Raw genomic sequence first — 26,834 nt, forward strand, 5'->3', positions numbered from 1 at the left:
GAAAGTGCAAAAACTGCTGTACTGTAGTCCAACCAATTGTACTGCAGGTTGAAATATTGTGCTTTTTTGTGTATTGGCAATATCTCCCCTATATGTACAAGATGAAAAGTACCTTTTATTTGATGAAATATGCCCCCAGATTTTGGAGTGCTGTGAACTGTCTAAAAGTATATACTTTATATTGAACCGTTTTATTATGATACATTAACTTAAAGATTATTCATCTCTACATGAGATCCGTGTTTTATATATGAAAATATTCTTAACCCTTTTCTTTCTGAGCATATTGTGAAAAATGGCCATTTTCATTGAAAACCCTCCTGTTACAAGTTCAAACTGCTATGCAACTATGAAAAATGCTTCAATACTGATGAAACATGGCACAAATGTTGACTGGAACAGCATGCTCAATCTTTAATTTCTTGTAACATTGGCAACGGGGGACGTCTCAAAATTTTAGCCTGTCTCATGTCCAAAATTTTCCCCCTTCTGGCAACTCCCTGATAGGGAGCGGCGCCAAAAAGGTGATCACTTTTTTTATCAACATTTTTTCAAGCGAAAAACATTGTTTGGGGCCTAAATAGGGCATTTTTTTCATTGTTTGAGGCCTTAAAAAGGGAGGGGGTCGAAAAGCCGCCAAAACACGTCTATATGAGAACTGATAAAGGGTTAATATAAAAATTTTGATAGAAAAATAAATACATGTACCATCAAAATAAAGGCAGTGCCACTAATGTCACTAGTCAAAATATTTTGATGTTCTGTGTTATTTTTGTTCTGGGTCAGAATTTCACTTGGATGGGCATAATGTCACTTTAATAGCTCCAAAACATAACCTTCACAAGGACCCCCAGATTATAACATTACATTTGTATTGGGCATCCAATAATGCATGAAAGGGCACCACCAGTTAAGTGGAAGAGTGGTCATAAAACCTATACTAAGTGTCGGTGTGACTGAAAATATAACCAAAAAAAATGAAAATGTATTCCATGAGATTAAGCAAATCAAACTTTCTTTCAACCTATTAAGGAAGTCAAAATATATAAAAACAAATCTGTCTCCCTTCTGGGAGACAGGATTTGCATTCAGCCTTTGCAAGTACCTATGCCACATAGACTGCTTTGAAGATAACTAATCTATCTTCACACTACACTTGATATTTACCTGGGTTATATAAGTCACTGATAGACTTTAATGTTTCATCTTTAAATAACTCAATTCTGATTCACTTTATTCAATTATTTCAGATTTATTATTCTAAGATGATTAACAAGGAGAACAAACACTTGTTTTTCAAGTTTTTCAAACTTCTACAGAAGAAATACACTTTTATTGTTTTATTCATTTCAGGAAAAACCATTTCATCAACTTTGCATCTTCTTAGAACAGTAGTTTTCCAAAATGATCAACAAATTTGATTGAAAATCTAGATAAATAAGAGTTAAGTTAGAATGATATCCAAAAGATATGACCACCTCCTGCGACTCTTGCTGGTCGGTGAAACTGGAGTTGGTAAAACTTGCCTACTGTGTAGGTTTGCAACAGATGATTTTATGGAATCTCATATTTCTACAATAGGTAATGTGTTTGTAGTAATTACCATTATTAGAAAATAAATACATTATTCAGAGCAACAGATAAGCTTTAAAAGTGAATTGGGTATTACTCCATCATTTCCTTTGGAATTGGGTATTGGCTCCATTTAATATTAATATAATTATGATCGTTGATATGAATATTATTAACAAAAAGCCATCCACTAGTACCATTATGACAGTGATATTTACAAACGATAATGATATAAATAATAATTCTATCATTTGACTTTGGTAATTTGACAACCCGTCTGAAAAAAAAAATTCACCAATCAAACATTTTGCAAGTAACTGAGGATGTTGGATGTGCCCAAGTTTTTGCTGTTTTTCGACAGCTGTTGCTATAAGATTTAAATGCAATGTATTTTTAAAATGTTTTTAATATATTTTATGTAGGTATAGATTTTAAAATGAAGACCATTGATTTAGATGGAAGGGTAGTCAAGGTTCAGATTTGGTAAGTATTAATATAAATTTATTTTTTTTATCCATTTTGATCAGATATGATAGCTATTTGCACAAAATCTTTGTACAGGTCACAACCCCAATCCCAATATCCTCAAGTATCCCCCAGTTCTAAGGTCAGGTCCAAGGCTCAGTTCTAGGTTCCCTCCTGTTTCTTGCTTATATAAATGACCTCCCACAAAACATAAATTCCCAGATAGCTTGTTTGCAGACGATACTGCAATATACATTACTCTGACATCTGCAAACCAATCAGTCACACTCCAGAATAACCTAAATTGGTTAGAATACTGGGAGTTGGAGTGGGATATGGAATTTAACCCCTCTAAGGGTCAATTTATCAATGTCACAAAAAAGAACGTCCTATTATCACAACACAAGACTACCTTCATGGAGTCCAATTTGAATTGGTTACCTCAGTTGAATACCTAGGCCTTGATATATCAGAAAACCTTACATGGGATGCCCACATTAACAGGTCATCCAAGAAAGTAAACCAAACATTAGGATTCCTACGCAGAAATGTGAGGCCAGCTTGTACATGTATACAGTGATAAACTTTGAATAGATTGTGGTAAAGGATTATGTATAAGAATCAGTTTTTGTTGTTTTCAGGGATACAGCAGGTCAGGAGAGGTTTGAGGCAATCACAAAACAGTTCTACAGAAGAGCACAGGTGAGCTACATTTATATATAGAACTTTCTATGCCTTATAAAAGTAATTTAATTGTTGTACTGTTTTCTTTGCTACCAATGAAGATGAAAGATAAAGAGCTGCAGTATGTAAATATCCATTACAACTCAGAAGTACATTCAGTAAATAAACCTTTTATTGCCATTTGGATAGAAAGCATGAAAATGTGTCCAAAAAAGCTCAATCACTTTTACCTGCCAAGTTTGCCAATGTATTATTTATATTTTGAATACAAACTGTAGAAATTGGTTTTAAGGTACAATGTATAATAGAAGAAAAATTGTGCTTAATTGGTTGCTGCATTATCTATGTACATAATATATGATCAGGAAGAAAGGTATTGGGTACTTAATTTAGACATGAGTACCCATGAGAATGTACCCTATTTGCAGGCTTCTTGGTGTTTGTCAGTGCCTTATAATCATATTCTTATATCAAATAAATTCAGTGAATAACCTTTTTGCTATTGGTTAACATTTACAGTTTCGTTTGTGTACTTAAAATGAACCTTAGTCCTTAAAAGTGGAACCATTCTACTTGTATAGTTAATTTAATTTTCTGTATTTCAGGGTATTTTATTAGTGTTTGATATATGCAATAGAAAATCCTATGAAGCAATACCAAAATGGCTTGAGAATGTTAGACAGGTATGGTGTTACATATTTTATACATCCATGTAGCTAATATAGCAAATCCAATGCTTTCATTTACTCAAGTGATATGACTGTACATGTATCATAACTTTAAAGATCCTGTAACACATTATTTTTATGGTTTTATATACAAATTATGATGCTCAAATTAAGATTTATTGATATTGTAAGTTTCAAAAAACATTATTTATAAAGATATTACCGAATTTAATATTTCATGTAAATAAAGGGAGGTAATTAGAATTTAGTTTTCTATAAATTCTAAGTCAATTTTTCCAATAAGAAATGAATGCATATAATTTAATGATTACCTTAAATATGTACAAATATTTGCAATACATATTTTACATATTCTTCCATGTTTGAAAATTGACAAATTTGCATAATTACATACATATATAATTCAATGAAGAGTGGTATGCAATCTCACTTCTCACTTCCCCTCGGAGCGTGCACGTCGCTGAGAAGGCACAGGGCATCGGCAGAAGATTTACAACTTGGCTGGTAGACAACTTAAATTTTGCCTTCAACCGTGGGCGGTAACTACGGAACTCCTACTTCGTCACTTCTGCGGACCAGCTGCCGATGTCCTGACTAATGCCGAGGGGAGTGGCCCTACAAAGTAGGCTGAGACGACAAGGATGGTGTACTAGGGTGTGTGAGCCCCTAGTACAGATAGACGGCTTGTAAGGCAGGCCTATAGCTGGCACCAACAGCCCTTTTCAGGGCTAAAAACACCTTTCCTATTGTCACAGGTTACTGTACATTTAGGTTCTCATTGACCGCCGTACAGTGACCTACTTTTCGGCTCAAAATTCATATCTTTGGCTAATACTCCGTGGAAATTGCATGGAGGTAAATTATCACCATTTTGTGCTTCAAAATTAACTCTTTAAGGACATGACTGGTGACATGTCCGGGGTCCGTACTCGACAGCGCAAGCTGCATTTTGTGCCCGAAAGGGCGGATGGACCCTCATTAAGCTTTAACTTACATACATACATATGCAATCTCAATTACAAAACATACAGGATCTTTAATGTGTCTCTGAAAAACGAAAATACAAACATAAAAACATAAATGTGTTGTATTAAAGGTTATTTCATAAAAGCACTTATTTTGTTGTCTTCTGTGCTTGACAGACATTTGCAGGTAAAAAATCGATCAAAATTTTACATGAATGTTTTCTGTTTATATTTCAGTTTTGTAAAGAGAATGTTGTAGTAACTTTGATTGGTAACAAAAGTGATAGAGTAGATGTGAGACAGGTGACAGTACAAGAAGCACAAACTGTAAGCTCATTTCTACTTCGGATATTTTTAAAGCTGATTTGAACACAATTTTGGTCGTACTTTGGCATTCTGTCCACTTTATTGACTTTCCTGGGTAACTAACCAGTAATGACCAATTTTTTTTTTTATATAAGTCCTACTACTAATCCCACATGATTTCTGAATCAGTGGTGGGAGACAAATGATTTATGTCTGAGATCATTTGTCAAAGAAAAATTTCGCCTCCATTGAGAATCAAACCAGGAACCCCTGCATTACAAATATGTTGCTCTTTCTATTGAGCTAAGTGGGCAGACTTGGTTTATTCATTTGTTTGGGTTTTTTTTACTTTCAAGTCACACAGCACATGTAAAGTTCATAATTGTACAGGTTTACTGGTGCAACGGTCCAGGTGAAGAAAAATTTCATGTGTCTCTCCTTCAATTATTTGCGACATTACCATATACCCAAGTTCAGCCACTTACTTTATTTAGGAAAGCTGGAAGCTTTTTTATACTAACATGTCTGAAATAATTAGGGATGGCATTGAGTATTCACTTAAAACTTAATACATGCTTAAAGGTCATTTTCCGAAATCCATAAGTTGGGCATAGATATTAAATGAATATTGCCCTGTGTGAACTTAAAAATTCCTTGTGTAAAGTTCAGTTTCAACATCTATCTTTGAAACTACTGAAGGCATTCACTTAATCTTCAAAACTACTGATGTTTATCACTTTAAACTTTATACATGTCTCTAGTGATCATATTTGGAGGTCACTTTTACTGACTTATAACTCATTAACTGGCATTAATTTTGACTATGGTAAATTATTGACATTTGTGAACTTTTAAAATTCATTGTGTAAGTTTTGGGTGTAACATCTGTCTCCGAAGCTATTGAAGGTTAATACATGTCTTTGTTGTCATAATTGAAGGTAACTTTGGTATGTCATGTTTTTTTAGCTCACCTGAGCATATGCTCAGGGTGAGCTATTAGGATCACTCTTCGTCTGTCGTCCGTCGTACGTCGTCCGTTGTCCATTTACACTTTTAAAAACGACATCTCCTCTGAAACCATAAGGCAGATCATAATGAAACTTCACAGGGATGTTTCTTGTGTGAAGCCTTAACAAAGTTGTTCAAAGAATTCCATTCCGTGCAGAACTCTGGTTGTCATGGCAACCGAAAGAAAAAACTTTAAATATCTTCTTTTAAGGAACCCTAAGAGCTAGAGCTTAGATATTTGGCATGAAACATCTTCTAGTGAGTGTCTACCAAGTTTGTTCAAATAAAATCCCTGGGGTCAAAATTGGCCCTGTCCCAGGGGGTCATTGATTTTCCCTATATGCATATAGTAAAAACTTAAAAAATCTTCTTTTAAGGAACCCAAGGAGCTAGAGCTAAGATATTCAGCATGAAACATCTTCTAATGAGTGTCTACCAAGTTTGTTCAAATAAAAGCCCTGGGGTCAAAATTGGCCCCGCCCCAGGGGGTCATTGGTTTTCCCCATATGCATTTAGTAAAAACTTAAAAAATCTTCTTTTAAAGAACTCAAAGAGCTAGAGCTAAGATATTTAGCATGAAACATTTTCTAATAGGTGTCTACCAAGTTTGTTCAAATAAAAGCCCTGGGGTCAAAATTGGCCCTGCCCCAGGGGGTCATTGATTTTCCCTATATGCATATAGTAAAAACTTAAAAAATCTTCTTTTAAAGAACTCAAAGAGCTAGAGCTAAGATATTTAGCATGAAACATTTTCTAATAGGTGTCTACCAAGTTTGTTCAAATAAAAGCCCTGGGGTCAAAATTGGCCCTGCCCCGGGGGGTCATTGATTTTCCCTATATGCATATAGTAAAAACTTAAAAAATCTTCTTTGAAAAAACCCAAATAGCTAGAGTTTAGATATTAAGCATGAAACATCTTCTAATAGGTGTCTACCAAGTTTGTTCAAATAAAAGCCCTGGGGTCAAAACTGGCCCAGCCAGGGGTGTCATTGTTTTTAACTATATGTGTATAGTAAAAACTTAAAAATTTTGTTTTAAAAAACCCAATGAGCTAGAGCTTAGATGTTTAGCATGAAATATCTTCTTATGGATGTCTACCAAGTTTGTTCAAATAAAAGCCCTCGGGTGAAAATTCGCCCTGCTGGGGGGTGGAGGGGGGTCAATGTTTTTCATTATATGTGAGTAGTTAAAACTTATCATTGTGAAACATCTTCTAATGAGTGTCTTCCAAGATGTTCAACAAAGCCCTGGGGTTTAAACTGGCCCCGCTCCGGGGGCCTATGTACAGGTGAGCGACCTCAGGGCCATCATGGCCCTCTTGTTTTAAAGAATTCTTCATTTTTATAAATTCATACATTATCCAGGCTTTTAATTTACTTATCAAGTATACTGTCCTTTTGACAGCTCTTGCTTTTTTTTCTGCAATCATTATTGAATGTCAAGCTAAAGCAAACAGTGTGGCAATATTGAGACATTTTGGAAAAAATGACAGCTACTTTAAGATTTTATTATATAAATGCTTTTTTAAGACAAGATAATTGAAAATATATTTGAAAATACAAAATGGCATAAATCCCTTTATTTCAGTTTGCTGATGAAAATAACATTAATTTCTTTGAAGTCAGTGCCAAGCATAGGAACAATGTTGAAAAGGTAAAGAAACCTAATTTTGTTATCTTATCATTCATTTTAAGACTTTCATGCTTCTTTAGGTGTAGTGCTTATAATATGTCATCAATGTTTATCTGGTTTATTTTGAAGGGAATAAATTTTCTGTCTTGTTGACTTATTCAAACTGAGCCAGATTTGCTCTTTTGCATCCCTCCTCAGATAAAAATTCTGGATCTGGCCCTGTAGTTAATCAAATGTCAACCAATGTTTATACAATATACTATAGCCGTTAAGTAACTGTTTGTCATTTGATTAGCCTTTACCACAAGTTAAGATCCAGGTCTGTAGGTCAAAGGTCAGACTTAAGAGGTCACAGGAAAGTGCTTGTCCGCAGCAAAGTTTGTACATATCCGGTATATAGAGAAATTTTAGTATTACTTGTTACAGAGAAGAAACTATGAAAATGTGTGTTACTGTGTGAACAATTTTGAAGTCTTGAGTCACACATGTTTACAATCATGAGACTGAGTAAAGTCAGTATAATTCAGGTCAACATAAGCAAGGTCAAGGCCACCAGAGAAGTTTAAAATGTAAAGATTTTGTCAGGAGCTTCTCCTACATTCATGGAGGGAGCTTAGTTTTACTTTACACAAATGTTTACCATCATGTGACATGGTGTTGCACACAAGACTAGGCTTCTAGGTTAAAGGACAATGTTACATATAGGGCTCAGAGGAAAGCCCTTGTGTCCATAGTGAAACTGCTAAATACATGTACTTATGGGGGTTTGTTATTGTACTTGATACAAAGTAATGTTCAATATTGTAATGCATAGTGCTGTGCATAAAATTCTGATATCAGTAGCCCTTGGCTAAGGTCATGGTCACATCCAAAGGTCCAGTGTCAAATTGGAAATTTGAGAATTGATAATTTAGCCACCATGAATTGTTTGATGTTAATGTAAATTTCACTATTGCAACTCTGGACATTTTATGGCAGGTGTATTTTATCTTGTTTGTCATATAAGGAAGACAGGTTCAGGAAGTTTCACATTTATTTTTTTCATTTTATTTATTAACAGTTTTAATGATAGGAACAATATTGTTACACAAACACTCAAAATTCATCTTGTATGTTATTTTTATTTTCAGCCTTTCCGTGATATGTGTCATGATATTTTGACAGTAGTTGAACAAGAAGGAGAACCAGACAAGGAAAATACCAGTATCTTGATTGACTCTCAAGCTCAAACTGCTACCCATAATGCATCACAAGCTAGTGTAGTCAGCCAGGAACCAGAAGATGCGTCAGCCAATCAGAATCAAGGAAACTGGTGCTGCAGTATATCTTGAGACAGTAAAACTGTTTTAGTCAGTCAATAAATTTAGAACAAAGAGCCATAAAATAAATATTGTATAATGGCGGGAAGTCAATTCCTAGTCAAGGGACTGAACTCTGATCAGGATCCTTTATGTTATTTCATTCTTTTTCTTTTATTACTCGTGTTTTATTAGTAACGAATTTAATTTTCAATCAAATTGAAATGAATGTAGGTCAGATATGAATGATTTTATGTTACTTTATTTTATATAACCCTGAAATTATAACATGGTAATGTATATTATTTAGTCTTCTTAGCGGTTATTTTTATAATTCATTGATTGGATGACATGAGTAGGGCATTTGTCTGTTTTATGACAATAAATAATATGACTCCCTCAAGAAATGAGAAATATTTATCTGTTGCATTGAGGTTGCAAAAGTCCATTGATCTAAATTCAAGGGAAATAAATATGTGTGCACATGTATTTATTCTAAATTTTATGCATTTAACCAAAAGCAATAAGTTTTCACTAAAAGTGAAACAGGTGGCATCTAACTGATAAATCTAGACTTTTGTCAAGTTATATACATGTACATAAGACTTGTATGGGCATTTATTTATTTTTTATGAGTTTTTTTTTTAATCATTTTAGGTGGAGAATTGTATTTTATATTCTAACTTGACTTTATTGAGCTTGACTATATCCTAAATACCCTTGTGTCAGCATAAACATTTGGTTCAGGTTGTGGTTGTTGGCCAAGGTAATCACTTTAATCTGATGACATCTTTTGAAACATTAATCAAGGTCTTTTTCCAAGACCTGTATGTCCAGAATGGACTTAGACTGAATAGCAGACATTTGTTATTCCGGGTTATAGTTTTATAAGTATACAGGTTAAGATTTTGTGTGCAAGCTGTATCTGCACATCCACTGAAACTCTTCCATGTCCTCATTGAAATGATAGTTCACTGATGAGCAAGACATGTAGCTGACCATAGCATAAATGTTTTACTATATTACCTCTGTGTGTTAAATTTCTGCTTGGCACTTGTTTTGTTATCAATCACTGATAGTAGTTGAGATTTAGGTTTGACTGGCAGATCAAATATACAAATATATGTCTTCTTAAATGATATGTGGTAAAAACAAATGATGCTTAAAAAGAAAGAGATCTGTGTCAGATTTGAAATGGGAAAACTTGAAACTGGAGTCACACTTTATAGTAGAGCTGTTCAGAGATGTTCTGGTTTAACATATGCAAATGTCCAAAGTTGGTTTAATTGCATATTTTCAGTGATATATTCAAGTTGAATGTTTAGTTGACTCACCAAATACTACATGAACTAGATATTTTTTCAATAATTAACCTGGTACTCATAAATAAAATAGGTCACTGTATGAGGTACATAATCTTTATTGGACATATGATCGAGTTTCCATGCCAAATACATTAAAAATATCATAATGATTTTAACATATCTGATAATGGTCATGAATTTAATAAGTCACAGATCTGTGTCATTAAATAGCATACACATCTTCTTGTTTATATGCAATTATTCAAAATTATACAGTAAATTGTACATTGTATATATTCTCTTATTTTTTTTATCTTGATTATGTCAATATATTTTGTTATCTATTTTTTTAATGTAAACAATGCATGATATAAAGCAGCTATTTTATTCTTGGATATATTTTGTAATTTTGTTTTATATTTGAATTCAGGAAAATTGATAAAAAATCAAACTTTGTCTTGTCCTATGAATGATTTTTCATAAATTTCACCAAAAAATGTGCTATTTCTTTGATGACAGCTTTATAGCATATGATATGCTTATCATTAGTAATTTTAATTGATTTAAACTGATAGTTAAGCTGATAGCTATGTAGATAAACAATAATATATTGTTTTTAGCTCACCTGTCACAAAGTGACAGGGTGAGCTTTTGTGATCGCTTTTCGTCCGGCGTCCGGCCGTCCGTCGGTTGTCCGTAACTTTAACTTTAAATGACATCTTCTCATAAACCACTAGGCCAATTTCATCCAAACTTTACAAGAATGTTCCTTTGGTGGTCACCTTTAAAAATTGTTCAAAGAATTTAATTCCATGCAGAACTCTGGTTGTAATGGCAACCGAAAGAAAAAACTTTAAATATCTTCTTTTAAAAAGACCCTAAGAGCTAGAGCTTAGATATTTGGCATGAAACATCTTCTAGTGAGTGTCTACCAAGTTTGTTCAAATAAAAGCTCTGGGGTCAAAATTGGCCCCGCCCCAGGGGGTCATTGATTATCCCTATATGCATATAGTAAAAACTTAAAAAATCTTCTTTTAAAAAACCCTAAGAGCTAGAGCTTAGATATTTTGCATGAAACATCTTCTAGTGAGTGTCTTACAAGTTTGTTCAAATAAAAGCCCTAGGGTCAAAATTTGCCCCGCCCCAGGGGGTCATTGATTACCCTATATGCATATAGTAAAAACTTAAAAAATCTTCTTTAAAAGAACCCAAAAAGCTAGAGCTAAGATATTTAGCATGAAACATGTTCTAATGAGTGTCTACCAAGTTTGTTCAAACAAAAGCCCTGGGGTCAAAATTGGCTCTGCCACAGGGGGTCATTGATTTTCCCTATATGCATATAGTAAAATCTTAAAAAATCTTCTTTTAAAGAACTCAAAGAGCTAGAGCTAAGATATTTACCATCAAACATGTTCTAATAGGTGTCTACCAAGTTTGTTCAAATAAAAGCCCTTGGGTCAAAATTGGCCCCGCCCCGGGGGTCATTGATTTTCCTTATATGTGAATAGCAAAAACTTAAAAAATCTTCTTTGAAAAAACCCAAATAGCTAGAGTTTAGATATTAAGCATGAAAATCTTCTAGTGAGTGTCTACAAAGTTTGTTCAAATAAAAGACCTGGGGTCAAAATTGGCCCCGCCCCGGGGGTCATTGATTTTCCTTATATGTGTATAGCAAAAACTTAAAATCTTCTTTGAAAAAACCCAAATAGCTAGAGTTTAGATATTAAGCATGAAACATCTTCTAGTAAGTGTCTACAAAGTTTGTTCAAATAAAAGCCCTGGGGTTAAAACTGGCCCCGCCCCAGGGGTGTCATTGTTTTTAACTATATGTTTATAGTAAAAACTTTAAAAAATCTTCTTTTAAAAGCCCAATGAGCTAGAGCTTAGATGTTTAGCATGAAACATCTTCTTATGAGTGTCTACCAAGTTTGTTCAAATAAAAGCCCTGGGGTCAAAATTGGCCCCGCCCCAGGGGGTCATTGATTATCCCTATATGCATATAGTAAAAACTTAAAAAATCTTCTTTTAAAAAACCCTAAGAGCTAGAGCTTAGATATTTGGCATGAAACATCTTCTAGTGAGTGTCTACCAAGTTTGTTCCAATAAAAGCCCTGGGGTCAAAATTGGCCCCGCCCCAGGGGGTCATTGATTATCCCTATATGCATATAGTAAAAACTTAAAAAAGCTTCTTTTAAAGAACTCAAAGAGCTAGAGCTGAGATATTTAGCATCAAACATGTTCTATTTGGTGTCTACCAAGTTTGTTCAAATAAAAGCCCTAGGGTCAAAATTGGCCCCGCCCCGGGGGTCATTGATTTTCCTTTTATGTGTATAGCAAAAACTTAAAAAATCTTTTTTGAAAAAACCCAAATAGCTAGAGTTTAGATATTAAGCATGAAACATCTTCTAGTGTGTTTCTACAAAGTTTGTTCAAATAAAAGCCCTGGGGTCAAAATTGACCCCGCCCAGGGGGTCATTGATTTTCCTTATATGTGTATAGCAAAAAACTTAAAATCTTCTTTGAAAAAACCCAAATAGCTAGAGCTTAGATATTTGGCATGAAACATCTTCTAGTGAGTGTCTACCAAGTTTGTTCAAATAAAAGCCCTGGGGTCAAAATTGGCCCCGCCCCAGGGGGTCATTGATTATCCCTATATGCATATAGTAAAAACTTAAAAAAGCTTCTTTTAAAGAACTCAAAGAGCTAGAGCTGAGATATTTAGCATCAAACATGTTCTATTTGGTGTCTACCAAGTTTGTTCAAATAAAAGCTCTAGGGTCAAAATTGGCCCCGCCCCGGGGGTCATTGATTTTCCTTTTATGTGTATAGCAAAAACTTAAAAAATCTTTTTTGAAAAAACCCAAATAGGTAGAGTTTAGATATTAAGCATGAAACATCTTCTAGTGTGTTTCTACAAAGTTTGTTCAAATAAAAGCCCTGGGGTCAAAATTGGCCCCGCCCCGGGGGTCATTGATTTTCCTTTTATGTGTATAGCAAAAACTTAAAATCTTCTTTGAAAAAACCCAAATATCTAGAGTTTAGATATTAAGCATGAAACATCTTCTAGTAAGTGTCTACAAAGTTTGTTCAAATAAAAGCCCTGGGGTCAAAACTGGCCCCGCCCCAGGGGTGTCAATGTTTTTAACTATATGTTTATAGTAAAAACTTAAAAAAATCTTCTTTTAAAAAGCCCAATGAGCTAGAGCTTAGATGTTTAGCATGAAACATCTTCTTATGGGTGTGTGTGTGGGGGGGGGGGGGGCTATATACAGGTGAGCGACCTCAGGGCCATCATGGCCCTCTTGTTTTTTTGTGGGGGTGTTTTCTTTATTCTGTTTATTAGCTCGACTATTCGAAGAATATGAGAGCTATTGTAGTCGCCCCGGCGTCGGCGTCAGCGTCCGCGTCGGCGTCTGCGTTGGTTAAAGTTTTTTGTAAAGTCAAATATCTCAATTATTGCTTTAGATATTCAATTGAAACTTACAATACTTATTTATAGTAACAAGGTACATCAGATTGACAAGTTGGATAACTCTGCCTACAATATTGACAGAATTATGCCCCTTTTTAACTTAGAAATTTTGGTTAAAGTTTTTTTGTAAAGTCAGATATCTCAATTAATGCTTGAGATATTCAATCGAAATTTAAAATACTTTTTTATAGTAACAGTTTGCAAAATTGCATAACTCTGCCTGCAATATTTGCAGAACTATTTGCCCCTTAAATTTGAAACTTAGAAAATTTTGGTTAAAGGTTAAAGGTCTTCAAAGATATTTACTTGAAACTTTACACATGTACTTAGGGTCATAATTTGAGGGTCATAATTGTATGTCACTGACCAAGTTCCATAACTCTATCCTGCATTAAGGCTGATCATATCCCCTTTTCTACTTTAAGTCTCTTGGTTAATGTTTACATGCAAGTTTTACATATCTCAATAACTATTAAAGATATTTATTTAAAACTTCACATATGCATTTAGGGTCATAATTGTAGGTCACTGACAAAGATCCATAATTCTATCTTGCATTTAGGCTGATTTTTCTCCCCTTTTTCAACTTAGAAATTCATGGTAAAGTTTTGCTTGTAAGCTGTTATCTCTATAATTACTGAAGGGTTTGTGCCTTTTTTGGGACAATTATATGCATTCATAATAATAAAGCAGTGATTTACTTGATAAAACATCTTAATAACAAGCCTTTGTACCTTTTCTGTCAATTTTATGTATTCATAGGTAATTAGTATTATTATACTCAATAAAACACCCTTGTGACATTACCTTCCGAATAGTTAAGCCAATACTGTATAATTAGACTGTCTCTAAGGCCTATAACATGAATTTATAAAAAAAAATTAGCCCTTTTGTGAACTTAGAAAATTTAACATTATCAAAGCTCTAAATTTTACGTTATCAAGGCTCTTTTACTATCAAGCACTTAGAATAGTCGAGTGTGCTGTCCTACCGACAGCTCTTGTTATTTTTATTAATTGGGGGGGGGGGGGGTCAATTCTTTTTTAAAGAGCAATTTCTTAAATCAATCATTTTAGAAAAAGTAACACCTTTGTTTGTGGGAAAATTTATTATTCTAATTTAATATCTTTCGTTTATTTACATGTAGATATGTAGGTTTTAAGCCAGAATTTTGTCGTTTGACTTCAATGGAGGTTTAATTAAGTTCTCATTTGAGACTTAATAACTTATGGGCTAGTAAACATATAGCGAAAATATATAAACATATATGAAAATAATAATATATAACTTAAAGGCAAATGATGTATAACATTTACTGTTTAATGTAACAAAATTTAGGCAAATTGTAACCAAATTTAGACAAAGCTTTATGCTATAGGGTAAATTTTAAGTGTTCATGAATATACCCATGTATACTGTATTGTTACAAATATAAAAATTGAATGTGTAGCATTTCTGATTATTTGTTCATTGAATATTATTTAAAAATATGCAGTTAATGTATTTGACCTTTGTTCCTGTTTATTTTAAAATACACATTTGTAAAATATCATTTAGACACCATGAAAATAACACTTGTAATTGTTAACATTTGTTATAAACCATTTAGGCAAGATAAAAATAACACTTTTTGCTGTTCACATTTTATATAAATCAGTTAGGTAAGATGAAAATAACGCTTGTTCCTGTTCACATGTTTATGAATCTAAATTAAGCAAGATCAAAATAACACATATTAATTTTCACATTTGATATACTTCATTGAGGCAAGTTAAAAATACCACTTGTTATTTGTTATAAATCAGTTCTTATGCTTGTACCTGTTTGTACATATTTGTCACTAGTTATTAATATTGAGACAAGATGAAGACAAGTAGTTTTTTTGCCAATTGTTTTTGCAAAATTTATTTCCTGTTTACATTTGTTGAAAATACCAGGTATTTAGAAAAAAAGGCTTGTTTTATTACCATTTACATGTAGGACAGATTACTTAGATTTTTGCCTTAGTATTCACATTCTAAATTGTGTAAGCTTTGTTTCTTTGTATATTTACAAAATTAAGGTCTTGGCAAGTGTTTAGGAAAAGTACTGATATTGTTGCTATTGGTATTGAAGACTATACGGTCTATATAAGGTCTATAAAGCAGTGATGGTAGCAAGGTGCAGTTTATAAATATTGTTTTTGAAACATAGTATAGAGGTATACACAGATATAAGCTTTTTATCTATTAATCTTAGTTATACTTAAAGCTAGTGACATAGTTTAATCAGATAACAGTGCAGATGTCTACTGTAGAGGGTTACTTTATTGAGATATTAAAAGTAGTGACCATAGTAGAGGTCAAATTTGAGATTTCTAGAGCTGAGGGTCTTATATATGTCAATTGCTAGGCTGCTGCTTTCATAAGTGACTGTTATATAAAGGTAAAAATAACATGTAATCTATATTATTTTACATGCTTTGTACTATTTCAGTGCTTCAGTGCATTATTATGCAATTTGCACAGACTAAGAAAAAGATTTTTTACATGCCATATGGCATCATCTGTAAACATCAATTATTCAAACATACTTGAAACTACATGTGTCCCCCCTGTGAAAAAGACAGGGAAGTCAAGTGCATTATAACATGATACATTTGTATATGCACAGAGTTTACATATCATGTGACATCTAATATTATTATAATAAACCAAACCATGTCATGAAAATTACTGCTCCGCTTAATGTAGTTCAACATATTTTTTATAAAGTCCATTCTTATTAGCATGTTTAAATGGAAATAGATGTAAACTTTTTAATGTGTTGAGGTAAACTTATGGGTGATTTATCGTTTAGATATTTATACTGGCCTTGGTTAAAATATTAATGCATGTCTGTATATTTTACCACAACATGCTCAAAACTGATATCTGTTGCTTAAATAAAATGCTAATTTATAATATTCTTTAAGTTAACATAATCATTCCAGTTTTTATTACAATTATATAATATGATATATTTATATATACTATATGTACATGTATATGATTATAAAGTAATGAATTTGGTGCATAAATGACTAAACTGTCCATACATTTTAAGTAATGAAATATTCTTGTAGATATTTATTACTGTTTACCACATTATTATCACTGTATCTCTGCTTATAAGTACTCATTATATCTTTTCTGGGGAAAAAATGTTTGTTTGTTTGTTTGTTTGTTTTAAATGGCTATTTGTTTTAAATGGCTACAACTTACAGGAACTCAACTGAGGTCTTACAGCCTAAAATCATAAATTTTGAAAGTCTTTCATCAATCAACTGGAAGAAATGTATCACATTTGGATGTTCTCATGAAATACTACTGAAAAACAAAATGTTGATGGAGTTTAGGGATTTAGTATTACATATACTCGTATATGATGTACAATAATAGTTTGTTCTACTTCTAGATCACTTAATTACATGCTATATAAATTACGTAATATAAGATCACGGATCTTACACTTGCCATCAACATCCATATATAACTATTTTGTGTTTTGTTTTTCATGTATGATACTACATGATACCAACATGATTCTTTATGTTATTATTCCATTATAAACCAAATCACTTTAATTTAATTCCTAATTGACTTGATAAATTGCCGTTAGAGTTACAACTGTTAATATTTTGCTTTCAAACATTTATATTCTTTGTTTTTATAGTTACATTATTAAATTGTTAAAGAGTTTTGTTTTTCCTTACTTTTGCTTATGTCTGTGATTTTACTAACATTCCAATTTTATACTTACTGTAATAATTTATATATATCCAAAAAATGACTGCTGCTGTGCAATGTACTGTATTATTTTCATAATAAACAAAACTATAACATAATACTTGGCTTAATGTATTTTATCTTTATCAACCTGTCCTTACTCTGTTGGCACTGTCCAGTTAGCTCAATAGATAGAGCATTGGACTGTGCATTGGGTGTTCCGGGTTCGATTCTCAGACAGTGCAGGTCATTTTCATTGTGATTGATTATGAAATCCTTTCTACAGTGCTTGCACTGTACCACTGCTCTAGCATGTACAGAAGATAACAGTTCCTTGTGAAAGTGAAGGCAATTAGTACTGGGAAACTGCTTGACAGCCTGCCCAGGAATGATGCAGTGGCTGAACTGTGCTCTGGTAAATTCAACGTCGCTTACTGCTATGATCTGGAGTTAAAACTACCAACGCCACCACTTTACCCTGTTGAATTTTTATAATGTTTTTAGTGTACTTCAAATTTTTATAAGTCTAGTTATTGTTAGTGCAAGTAATTTCAAATTTGAATTTTTTAACAGCAGACGTGACTTTAATGCCTTGTCACTTTGACACTGAAAGGTGTTCTTTAGAGGGTTCTAAGACACTAATAATGTTGTTGTGAATGTCATATGCTTTTTCAATACTTTTATTCTTGTACTGTTATTCATACATGAAAAAAGCAGCTACTTATATTCAATAATCTGTACCTCTTATTCCACTGAATACCGACTGTTGTTGTAAGAGATTTACAGAAATTTGTTTGGCTGTAAGTATGTGTGTTTCATCTGTTTATTTTTATTTATTTATTTTAATTTTATGTTTATTGGTTGATGTTTTGTTAGTATTTTTTGTAAATTTAATGCATATGAGAGCCCAATGATGATTGAGAGTAATTATCACAGTAATGATGTTCTTACAAAGCACAGTGGAGAAACGCATAAAATAAACAAACACTTTCTAGGATATTGTGCAATAATGCGTAGGTTTGCTTCATCAATATTTCAAAATAGTTTTATTGACATCATGTGGATGTAATTTTAAATGAAATAAAATCACATTATAATAATACATTTATGTTAAATTGAAAAGCCAAGTGTATGGTATTTCGGATAGAACTACACAGACAGTTCATACCTCAGGCACTTCACTCCTAGCCATTTTTTGCAGACACTTCACACCTCTGTTTATGAAATTTGAAATATTAAAAGTTGCCTTGGGTTAAATATTTTATTAAAAATACTAAATTATCAGTTTTCAATCAGAATAAATAACAAGAAAATTTTAGTTGTATGAAAATACTAAATGCGTGACATATCATTTTTTTCTGACATCTAACCCTGTCTTGGTAAGTGTGTTGTGCTTTTTAAAGTCATTTATTATGCCCCCCCTCGAAGAAGAGGGGGTATATTGTTTTGCTAATGTAGGTCGGTGGGTAGGTCTGTCTGTCCGTCGGTAGACCACAAGGTTTCTGCTCATTATCTTAAAATCTATCACAAAGTCTTCATATTGCACATAGTGATTGGTAATAACTATTACATGACCCCTATTGATTTTGGGGTCACAAGGTCATGGTCACAGGGGCCTTAATTGTCCAAATGGTTTCCGCTGATTATCTTGACAACTATTTGTCACATAGTCTTTATATTTCACATAGTTTTTGGTCGAAACTCGTAGATGACTCCTATAGATTTTTGGGTCAAAGGTTAAGGTCAGAGGGGCCTTAAATGTCAGAATGGTTTCCGCTTATTATCTTGAAAAACTATTTATCACAAAGTCTTTATATTTCACATAGTGATTGGTCATAACTAGTAGATGACCACTATTGATTTTGGGGTCACTAGTTCAAAGGTCAAGGTCATTAAATATTATAATGGTTTCCGCTTATTATCTTGAAAACTATCACAGTCTTCATATTTCACAAATTGATTGGTCATAACTATTACATGTCCCTTATTGATTTAAGGGTAACTAGGTTAAAGGTCAAGGTCCCAGTGCTTAAAATGTCAGAATGGTTTCCGTTCATTATCTTGAAAACTATTTATCACAGTCTTCATATTTCATATAACTGGTAGATGTCCTCTTTTTATATTGGGATCACTATGTCAATGGTCAAGGTCACAGCCTCACAGGGTCCTTAAATGTCAGAATGGTTTCTGCTCATTACCATGAAAACTATAAATCACAAAGTCTTCATATTTCACATATTGAATAGCCATAATGGGGTCACTAGTTCTAAGGTCAAGGTCTTTATATATCACAGATTGATTGGTTATAACTAGTAGGTCATTATTTTTCTTACTTTCATAACTGAACACTTCCATGTACCCATTTATGGCAATATTCTATAACAACATTACAAATAATGTGAGTCAATGGCTAGAAAGGGGTGCATATGTGTTGTTCCACATTTCTTGTTGCGGAATTGATTCATACTTGGACAAAACAGCGTGTGACTAGACAGACCTGTTAAAATTAAAAAAAGGAAAAAACTTTTTTCTTTGTAATTTTAATTTTAAAGATTTGTTCAAACCAAACGAAAAATAAAAAGGTCAAGCGTTGCCCCTGTCAAGCGATGGTCATCTTGTTTAATTGTAAAATATAATCTGGTCTCTTTACAGGGTTATGTGGTCATGAAAATTCTTGTGATGTTTTAAATTCCTAATTGGTAGCTGTAGTTTATATTTTACAATATACATGTACTATATTACATCATGTGCTTTCTTTTTTTCAGACAAATAAGAAAAATAAAGAAATCATGGTGTTATATCGGGCCAGTGAATCTCACTTTACTTCATTAATGTCAGAACTGAACCAGTTACGACAAGAGAAGACTTTCTGTGATGTCACATTAAAAGTTGGATCAAATGAAATACATGCACATAGATCAGTGTTGGCAGCAGGTTGTCAGTACTTTAAGTCATTGTTTCTCGGTCACTTTAGTGAAGCAAATATGAAAGAGATTAATCTCTCGGAAGTAACTGAAAATGTGGAAGCTTTAGAAATTATTATGAACTTTATTTACTCGGGAGAAGTTGAAATTAATATGGAAAATTTGGAAGTTATTGTTAAACTGTCATCCTTCTTTCTTTTAGAAACCCTGCGAAATTTTTCTGCTGCTTATATGAAGGATGCACTTTGTCTAAAAACATGTGTAAAGTTCTATCTTTATTCAGCAGAACATGGAATAGCAGATATCGAGTTTGATGCAGAACTGATGATGAAAGCAAGGTTTCATGATGTGTTGATCTTTGAAGATTCAACTCTGAATCTTTCAGCAGATGAAATGGCTTGTCTTATAGAGAAGGATGTGTTTCAACATTGCTCTGCTGTCAATGTTGTACAGTTTGTGACAAAATGGGTAAACAGAGGAAAAACTGAAAAACACGTGTCCATTGGTCTTGAGTTACTGGATTCTTTAAACAGAATAGAAGAAAGAATGGAATGTTCAGCACTGAGTGAAGTGTGTCTAGAAGCACTGTTTGAAAAGCTTGTTGTGACATTAGAGACATGTGATATTGTCAACAAAGAAGATTTTATTGCCAGACTAAAAACTGCTATAGATGAAGTACTTATGGTGAAATTACCAGATACATGTACAGACTCTGATGGTATTGAGAGTGAGGTTGCATCATGTAGTACAAATAAACTAGTCGGCAAAGGAAAGAAAAAACCTCCAGCCACAGAATTAGCGGTAATAACATTATCACCAAAATTATGTTTGATAGAGGACTATAAAAAAGCAAGGTTAGGAGGTCTCATTCATCATGTTCAAGAACCTTTTAATGATGCTGTATTTGATGTGTGTGCATATATACCAAGGACACGAAGCTGGTACCGTGTCTGTGAGTTTCATGAGCAAGGTGGAATGCCAGAGTATCTTATTGATGGATCAGGATATGAAAGTCGTTTAGTTGTTATGAATGATGATATTGCTTTTGTTGACAACAGAGGCGATTACATTGATTTGTATAAAGTGAAAGAACACACATGGCATGCCCCTGATATACAGTACTCGGATACAAATATCAGCCCCGAGTTAGAAAATGGTCCCTTTCAGGCAAATGATGTGTGTTTTGTGACTGGGAACAGAAATGAAAGGTACATGGTTGTTAGAATGAGGCTGTTTACAGACAATTCATTTGATCAGGTGACAGATATGTATTTCCGTTGCTATATTATGGGTAATGATGGAGAGTCTTGGGATTGCATTTTTGTGACCCCAACCAGAATACGGACCAATTTGTCAGACAATGGTGGAATGCCTGAAATGAATGCACATATCAGTAAAACTAGTAATGAAATGTTAGTAACTCATAGCACTTTAGATGGGGGCTGGAACATTGTTTTTATTGCCAATTTGAATAACTTATTTCCTGTGCCAGTCATGTTGAAATCCGAATTTATTGAAGACCAAGATGTATTCAGGGGAAGTGCTATTATAGAAAAGAGTGATAGTCTCCTCATTGTGTCAAATGGAACAAAAAATTGTGGACATGAGGTGAAGATACTTTATGAATATAAGTTTAACTCTGAGGTATTGACTGATGTGAACTTACCGGGGAAGGTTATCACTACAATAACAAAACCATATGTTTATGATGATGAGGAATCAGAGTATCCCTGCCTGTGTGAATTCACTGCCACAGATGGTCAGTCACTCTGGTACATTGAGGGAAACCTGGACAATGTTAGTGCTTTCACAGAAGTTCAGTTGGACAACAACCAGAATCTCATTACACTGAAACATACCCCGCCCCCTTTTGCTTGTATAACCAGAGCATTTGCTGGTCAAGTCAGTGCTGAGATATTATCCTGTATCAAACCAATCTCTCACTTTCTAGTCAAAGAAAAAAGTAAACCACTGTAATCTGTTCATAGCTAACAGTGAATACAATAAAACCGTAGAGACTGTTGGTATAAATTCATAAATTGTGTGCTTCCTGAATTTCATGTTTATCATGACAGATTGTTACAAAACCAAGACCTAATGTAACTGATATTTTATATAAGTTTTAATGTTATCAAGTAAATAGTTGAACCAAGATGTAATATAGTGTTAAGTTATTAGTTGTATCAAGAGTCCAAATGTTATCAAGTAAATAGTTGACCACAGATGTTATATAGTGTTAACAATATGTTATCTAATTAAAAGTTGAACCAAGGTGTTATAAAGTGTAAACAGTTGTACCAAGACATCTTATTTGGTCATATGTTATCAAGTTAATATTTGAACCAAGATGTTATACAGTGTTAACAGTTGTACCAAGGTATCTAATAGTCCAAATGTTATCTAGTTAATTGTTGAACAGTGTTAACAGTTGTACCAAATGTTTTCTTATAGGTCCAAATGTTATCTAATTAATAGTTGAACCAAGATGTTATACAGTGTTAACAGTTGTACCAAATGTTATCTTATAGGGCCAAATGTTATCAAGTTAATAATTGAACCAAGATGATCAAGATGTTACAAAACCATGACCTAATGTAACTGATATTTTACAAGTTCAAATGTTATCAAGTAAATAGTTGAACCAAGATGTTATGTAGTGTTAACAGTTGTACCAAGATATCTTATAGGTCCAAATGTTATCTAGTTAATAGTTGAACCAAGATGTTATACAGTGTTAACAGTTGTACCAAGATATCTTATAGGTCCAAATGTTATCAAGTTAATAGTTGAACCAAGATGTTATACAGTGTTAACAGTTGTACCAAGATATCTTATAGGTCCAAAATGTTATCTAGTTAATAGTTGAACCAAATGTTATGTAGTGTTAACAGTTGTACCAAAATATCTTATAGGTTCCAAATGTTATCTAGTTAATAGTTTAACCAAATTTATACAGTGTTAACAGTCTGTACCAAGATATCTTATAGCGTCCAAATGTTATCAAGTTAATAGTTGAACCAAGATGTTATTACAGTGTTAACAGTTGTACAAGATATCTTATAGGTCCAAATGTTATCTAAGTTAAATAGTTGAACAAGATGTTATGTAGTTTAACAGTTGTACCAAGATATCTTATAGGTCCAAATGTTATCTAGTTAATAGTTGAACCAATGTGTTAATACGTGTTAACAGTTGTACCAAATATCATTATAGGTCCCAAATGTTATCCAAGTAATAGTTGAACCAAGATGTTATACAGTGTTAACAGTTGTACCAAGATTATCTTATAGGTCCAAAATGTTATCAAAGTTAATAGTTGAAACCCAAGATGTTATACAGTGTTTTAACATTGTACCCAAGATATCTTATAGGTCCAAATGTTATCTAGTTAATAGTTGAACCAAGATGTTATGTAGTGTTTACAATTGTACCAAGATATCTTATAGGTCCAAATGTTATCTAGTTAATAGTTGAACCAATGTGTTATACAGTGTTAACAGTTGTACCAAATGTTATCTTATAGGTCCAAATGTTATCTAGTTCATAGTTAAACCAAGATGTTATACAGTGTTAACAGTTGTACAAAGATATCTTATAGGTCCAAATGTTACCTAATTAATAGTTGAACCAAGATGTTATGTAGTGTTTACAATTGTACAAAGATATCTTATGTTACAAAACCATGACCTAATGTAACTGATATTTTACAAGTTCAAATGTTATCAAGTAAATAGTTGAACCAAGATGTTATGTAGTGTTAACAGTTGTACCAAGATATCTTATAGGTCCAAATGTTATCTAGTTAATATTTGAACCAAGGTGTTATACAGTGGTAACAGTTGTACAAAATGTTATCTAATTAATAGTTGAACCAAGATGTTATGTAGTGTTAACAGTTGTACCAAGATATCTTATAGGTCCAAATGTTATCTAGTTAATAGTTGAACCAAGATGTTATACAGTGTTAACAGTTGTACCAAATGTTATCTTATAGGTCCAAATGTTATCTAGTTAATAGTTGAACCAAGATGTTATACAGTGTTAACAGTTGTACCAAATGTTATCTTATAGGTCCAAATGTTATCTAGTTAATAGTTGAACCAAGATGTTATACAGTGTTAACAGTTGTACCAAGATATCTTATAGGTCCAAATGTTATCAAGTTAATAGTTGAACCAAAATGTTATACAGTGTTAACAGTTGTACCAAATGTTATCTTATAGGTCCAAATGTTATCTAGTTCATAGTTGAACCAAGATGTTATACAGTGTTAACAGTTGTACCAAGATATCTTATAGGTCCAAATGTTATCAAGTTAATAGTTGAACCAAAATGTTATACAGTGTTAACAGTTGTACCAAATGTTATCTTATAGGTCCAAATGTTATCAAGTTAATAGTTGAACCAAAATGTTATACAGTGTTAACAGTTGTACCAAATGTTATCTTATAGGTCCAAATGTTATCTAGTTAATAGTTGAACCAAGATGATCAAGATGTTACAAAACCATGACCTAATGTAACTGATATTTTACAAGTTCAAATGTTATCAAGTAAATAGTTGAACCAAGATATTTTATACAGTGTTAACAGTTGTACCAAGATATCTTGGGAATATATAGTAAAGATAAGTTTAAATGTTACATAGTAAGCAGTTATAATGGGCATTAATGTCATACACTGTCTAGTTAACAGTATGGTAGTACAGAGTAATTCGTGGTGTAAGCGATAGGTTACATTGTAATGGATATGTTTTGATATTTTATAATAAAATGTAAATCACAATTTTATGAAACACTTCCACTGCCATGTACTACAAGAGCACTGAAGATCTTGGAAAACCAAATGCTTTACTTGGGTCCAGATTTAATTTCAGAATCTTTAGTACTAAGTGTGTTCAGTTTTTCCATTTTTAGCTCACCTGTCACAAAGTGACAAGGTGAGCTTTTGTGATCACAATTTGTCAGGGGTCGTCTGTCCGTATGTTGTTTGTTCTTTAAATTTTACTTTAAATGATATCTCCTCATAGACCACTGAGCCAATTTAATCCAACTTCACAGGAATAATTGAATTCCATGCAGAACTCTGGTTGCCATGGCAACTGAAAGGAAAAACTAAAAAAAAATCTTCTTAAAAAAAACCCAAAGAGCTAGAGCTTAGATATTTGGCCTGGGCCAAAATTGGTACCGACCCAGGGGGAGGGGTCATTGATTTTCCTTATATGTATATAGTTAAAACTTAACAAATCTTCTTTTAAAAAACCAAAAGTGCTAGAGCTTAGATATACATGTATAGCATGAACCATCTTTTAGTGAGTATCTTCCAAATTTGTTCAAATAAAAGCCCTGAGGGTGAAATTGGCCCCACCCCAGGGTGTCATTGATTTTCCTTATATATACACATTTTTTGGAACTGTTGTTTTCTCTTAACTATAGCAAACATGAAATGTTTTACACATGCACTTTTCCAGATATAATTATAAACTTTGTGATATCACTTTAAGACTAATATGAAGATTTTATATCATTCTGCATTGTTTATAGTTTACAATGTTTCTTGTCTTTATCATAGAGAGTTTTTATATTCAGGTGAGCGATTTCAGGGCCATCATGACCCTCTTGTCTTAATTATACCATTGTATTTCTCCTAAATATGAATTTTTTACTTTTTATTTATTTATTTTTAAGCAATAAGAAAATACTATGCATGTACAGATGTATTTTAACTTAGAACTATTGAGACTTACCACATGTAATTGTTTATTTTATTTTGTTTGCAATCTTATTTTATGTTTGAACATTTTGTTTTACATTCCTCTCATCCATTTTGTATTGACAATAATATCAATTTTGTATATTTTATTTTGAATTAAAATATTTTCTAAATTAATCACTTCGCCCATTTCTGTTAGATTAAACCTTTTTATGTATATATTTTAAAGAAATTGTTCAAAATCATGTTAAAGTCTGCTTTTATTTTTTGACCGGTACTAGTACGACACAAAGAAGAATTGTTGTATATGGTGCATGCACTTAGGGCCATCGTTTTCTCCTTGTTTTTTAGCTTATTATCCTATGCTAGTACACACAGAAGAATTGTTGTATAGGGTGTATGCACTAGGGGCATCGTTTTCTCCTTGTTCCTATGCTAGACAGATTCTGCAGATGTCTGTAGTTAGGACAAAAGATCACCGAGGCCATTCCTCAGCATTTCCGTTTTTACGTTCTGCACATTTTAGAACAAAGCATAGTGTCATTCTGACAGTGGTACTGATATGATCAATGATTCGTAGTCATTTCCATCCGTCGAGTGTCTTCAACGTTTATATCTGGTGTTTCATCTAAATGAGTTTCATATTCGTTGGTTGAAAGCTTTGTCATCAATTTACTGTAATCATATTTCTCATGTCTATGGATTTCCACAATTTTAGTTTTGGTTTATTGCTGTGTCGTTAATCTTGGCTATTATAATTGCCTTCCTGGTGGGGAAAACATCGGCGGGGAATTAACAAAAGTTGTTATGTACCATTGTCATTAATTTAATTCAATAATCGTTTAAGAGATCTTATAAATGGAATGTATGCTCGTCTTCTCTTTTATCTTGACATTTAATGTAATTAATGTGTATCATTTTGAACAAAAGTAAGCAACAATTAGACGAGATGACTAGACCAACTCCTCTGTAGAAACTTTAATAAATGACTGCCAGTACCGTGAATGTACGTTTCATATATATATATATACAATGTAGTTTGTTCTGTAATAAAAATG

General features: G+C 32.8%; 2 protein-coding genes and 1 long non-coding RNA gene across 3 annotated transcripts; all 3 read left to right on the top strand.

The window, feature by feature from the left end:
* The first annotated feature begins 1,326 nt into the window (after nt 1-1,326).
* On the top strand, nt 1,327-17,260 carry LOC132743104 (ras-related protein Rab-10-like). Its single transcript, XM_060731617.1, has 7 exons — nt 1,327-1,581; nt 1,995-2,055; nt 2,679-2,739; nt 3,327-3,404; nt 4,613-4,702; nt 7,277-7,342; nt 8,452-17,260. The coding sequence occupies exons 1-7, from the start codon at nt 1,455-1,457 to the stop codon at nt 8,650-8,652; spliced, it is 684 nt and encodes a 227-aa protein (XP_060587600.1). The 5' UTR covers nt 1,327-1,454; the 3' UTR covers nt 8,653-17,260.
* An 824-nt stretch (nt 17,261-18,084) lies between these two features.
* LOC132743105 (uncharacterized) lies at nt 18,085-22,897 on the top strand. Its single transcript, XM_060731618.1, has 2 exons — nt 18,085-18,154; nt 19,907-22,897. The coding sequence occupies exon 2, from the start codon at nt 19,931-19,933 to the stop codon at nt 22,040-22,042; it is 2,112 nt and encodes a 703-aa protein (XP_060587601.1). The 5' UTR covers nt 18,085-18,154; nt 19,907-19,930; the 3' UTR covers nt 22,043-22,897.
* A 529-nt stretch (nt 22,898-23,426) lies between these two features.
* On the top strand, nt 23,427-26,568 carry LOC132743106 (uncharacterized). The gene is made up of 2 exons (XR_009627526.1): nt 23,427-24,363; nt 24,518-26,568. It is a non-coding gene; the product is annotated as an uncharacterized LOC132743106 (long non-coding RNA).
* Nucleotides 26,569-26,834: the final 266 nt, after the last annotated feature.

The sequence above is a fragment of the Ruditapes philippinarum genome, unplaced genomic scaffold, assembly GCF_026571515.1.
Source record: "Ruditapes philippinarum isolate M1 unplaced genomic scaffold, ASM2657151v2 ctg11674_1_1_1_1, whole genome shotgun sequence".
Classification (NCBI taxonomy): Eukaryota; Metazoa; Mollusca; class Bivalvia; order Venerida; family Veneridae; genus Ruditapes; species Ruditapes philippinarum.

Excerpts from the sequence above, each read along its gene's own strand:
- LOC132743104 (XM_060731617.1), top strand. The coding sequence starts at position 1,455 with ATGATATCCAAAAGATATGACCACCTCCTGCGACTCTTGCTGGTCGGT. Across the intron at positions 2,740-3,326 it reads AGTTCTACAGAAGAGCACAG|GGTATTTTATTAGTGTTTGA; the intron begins GTGAGCTACATT and ends TCTGTATTTCAG. Across the intron at positions 3,405-4,612 it reads GGCTTGAGAATGTTAGACAG|TTTTGTAAAGAGAATGTTGT; the intron begins GTATGGTGTTAC and ends TTTATATTTCAG.
- LOC132743105 (XM_060731618.1), top strand. The coding sequence starts at position 19,931 with ATGGTGTTATATCGGGCCAGTGAATCTCACTTTACTTCATTAATGTCA.